General features: G+C 30.2%; 1 protein-coding gene across 1 annotated transcript; it reads left to right on the top strand.

The window, feature by feature from the left end:
* The first annotated feature begins 335 nt into the window (after positions 1–335).
* LOC116338718 lies at positions 336–1,418 on the top strand. The gene is made up of 2 exons (XM_031764152.1): positions 336–426; positions 496–1,418. The coding sequence occupies exons 1-2, from the start codon at positions 376–378 to the stop codon at positions 1,294–1,296; spliced, it is 852 nt and encodes a 283-aa protein (XP_031620012.1). The 5' UTR covers positions 336–375; the 3' UTR covers positions 1,297–1,418.
* The last annotated feature ends 1,991 nt before the right edge of the window (positions 1,419–3,409 follow it).

Genomic DNA, 3,409 nt, shown 5'->3' with positions numbered 1-3,409 from the left:
AATATTCAAATGATTCGATTCAGGAAATAAATCGACATGTGTTCGGTTTTCTTTATCTGCTCACATACACTCTAATTTCTGTTTATCTTTTTTTTCTTAGTAATTAAACAATGATATTTATACAACCTAGATATAACATTATATTGACGTAGAAAAATTACTTTTTTTCTTACTTCAAATTGAAGTCTTCAATATTTTCCAAAAAATTCGATTGAAAGAACCACCAAAAACAATATTATTATTATAAATTCCAGATGAATGTAAAATGAATCAACAACTGGCAAAATTAGTATATATGAAGGGTCCAATAATTGCTACTCTCTCATTACTTTTTTTGTGCTGATAAAATTATAATTGTGAAAACAAAAAAGAAGTATGAAGTCGTTTTTCTTCTTATCGCTTTTATCATTTGCAATTTCTGTTCAGGTATTATAGTATTTTTTGCAAATATCGAATAAATTTCTGAATACGTAATTGTATCTTTTATTTATTCAGGTAATCAAAGGACAAGAAATGACATTTGCTACAATATTGAATAAATTGTATACTGAAGGTGAAGGTAAAGTTGAAATCCGGTCAAGTTTCGATTGTATTCTTAGGATTTCCAATAAAGTCGATGTACTAAAAAAGAAATTGGAATCGTCTTTAAAGGAAATTATAGGTAGCAATACTGTCGAAAATGTGGAAAATCACATTCCGGAGGACTTGATGATTTCATTAGCTAATGGCAATGTAAACGGTCGTCAAAAACTGCTTCGTGTGATCGATTTAGTTAATGTTCAACAGCTCATGTCGGTTGTTAGACTAACGAACGTTATTATTGAGAAAATGTCCTTTCAACCCGATCCAAAGGATTTAAATGCATTTTGTTCGTTTAAAAGATGGTATAAACGACCGATTGGCGTAGCACATTTAAAAGAAATTGAAAATAGTATAATAACAGTCACAACACAGCACGGTGAATTGCGCAAAAGATTCGACAATGAAATATTTGAAATGGATCAAATTTCAGCCCAAATGAAAAAAATACTCGTTAAACTTAATGCGTGTATGGGCGGAGAATTGAACGTTTGTCAAACAGTGCTTAAGCTTAAAGTTGAACAAGCAGTTAACTTCATAGAGCAAATATACTTGAAACAAGACAAGCTGATCAATCGCTATCAAAGTACACTTAAAATTCTTGACGAATACAATGTGAAACGCATGGAATGGACAGAATTTCTGGTTGGAATCAGAAAAACTCTTGGTGGAAATCGAAAACTATTGCAGAAGGATTCATCTTGCAACATCATGTAGAATTCGTTTGGAGATTGGATATTTTTCTGTAACCATTTTATTAGCCAGAAATATTGTAAAACATTGTATTTATCTTCGATTTCGTGCAAATAAACACATAGAAAAACTTGTGAATATAGTTATTGTAATATGTCTCAGATGAATATTCTTTGAATATTTCTTTCTTTATTTGCTCTCAACAAAGCGAAAAATTTATACCAGAGCGATTTTCTTCAAAAATAGCCATTTTTATCAAGTTTAGTGCGGACGAGAATACCATTGAATCGTCTGAAGTTAAAAAAAAATTCCATTTTGCACAGAAAAAAAGAAATTGGTAAATATTTACTGACTGAGTTAAGTTCCATGGGCGAATATTGTGTTGATTTTCAGAACAAAATTGCCACAAACATTTCTCTTCTATTTTACCACAGCTAATGAAAATTTTACCACACGCTATAAACTTCAAATCACAAACCAACCCCAATTCATTTTGCTTTATTTTTATAGTTTTTATTTCTCTTTTAAATTAAAAAAATGTATATTTTTTATTTTAAAAACAATGAAACGTATTCCAAATCAAAATTAAAATTGAAAAAATAGGAAAATTTCTTCTTCAGGATTTAATTGTTCAACTGTTTTTTTTTGTGGATTGAATAATATTTTATGCGACATTTTGACTATTAATACAGTACAAAATACAGGCCACAGTGAAAGTGAACAAGTTACAAGCAATTAGTGAGCATGGCGATTTGACGTTTATAGCGCGTGTGGTAAAATTTTCGTTAGCTGTGGTAAAATACAAGAGAAATGTTTGTGGCATTTTGTTCTGAAAATCAACACAATATTCTCCCATGGAACTTAACGCAGTCAGTAAATATTTACCGATTGCTTTTTCTCTGTGTGGTCTATTCTTCTATCTATAAATGCATATTATAAGCGTTCGTCATGAAACAATTTGTTGTATTTAATTGAATTTTATACGTGAACATTACATACTCACATGTAACATGCACAAGCTGTTAATAAGCGGTATTTATAAAAACGAATTGATGTAATTGATGAATATTTTCCAATTTATTTATCTAAATAGGAATGAATCTAGTGAAAATGTTGTAAGCAATTAGATTCATATTCTTCTTGTAAAAAGCTGCTTCCAAATCGAGATAAATAGAATTTTTTTATATAGCTTTTTATAATACGAAAAATTGATATTTGGATGGAAAATTTATATAATATATTGATTCAGCCGCTTTGATATTTTAAGTTTCTTTAAAAGTGAAACACCTTATAGAAAATGTGTTCTTTCATGTAAATGAAAATAGATGATGGACTGGATTTAAGCTTTATGGAAAAACCATTAGAGAAGCTTTATGGAAAAACCATTAGAAGCATTAGATATATTTACCGCATACAGTATTTGAACAATCATTCACAACTTTAGCTTAAGTATGCAATTAAATTTCAAACACCTTTTGAATTGAACACATTTTGAACGATGAACTGTTAATACTTAATGATATGGTTAGTAATGGAAGCCAATCATGCGAAACTGTTGCAGACATAACTTCGGACAATGCATAATGATGATTGCGATTTTGTGAAGCCATATGGCAATTTGACGTGAATTTGTACTGCATCAGATTTAACTTATCAATGCCAGTGCAATGAAATGGGAACAACCGATTTTGAAAATTAATAACACTTGACTTGAACTTGGATTCGAATTGGAAAACGCTTTATCTATTTATGAGCTATTCAGGTAATTTCGTCAGGTGCAGTTGTAAAATTAAAGAGCTCATGATAAATAATAACTAGCATTTTAGCTTCACATTCAATAATGGCTGTAAATGGTGCTTATGGTAAAAGTGGCGCACAACGTTACGCAATAGAATAAAATTCAAAGAATGATGAAGCAGATTAATGGTAGATGTTTTATTCTATAAATGTCATTGAGACAAAATCACTTATCAACTAATTTAATAATATTTTTCGTGGCAACACCAACTCAATCATCTTTTAAAATGAACTAAAAAACTGACCCTTTCTCTCTCTCACACACACATGTGTACACCAGTATGCTTCGCTATTTAAACTTGTTGCTTGCACCATGTACGGTTTTCCGGTTTTCTTCGCA

The sequence above is a fragment of the Contarinia nasturtii genome, unplaced genomic scaffold (genome assembly GCF_009176525.2).
Source record: "Contarinia nasturtii isolate CC-2019 unplaced genomic scaffold, AAFC_CNas_1.1 Cnas_scaffold_414, whole genome shotgun sequence".
NCBI lineage: Eukaryota > Metazoa > Arthropoda > Insecta > Diptera > Cecidomyiidae > Contarinia > Contarinia nasturtii.
This window is presented reverse-complemented; position numbering and strand designations above follow the sequence as displayed.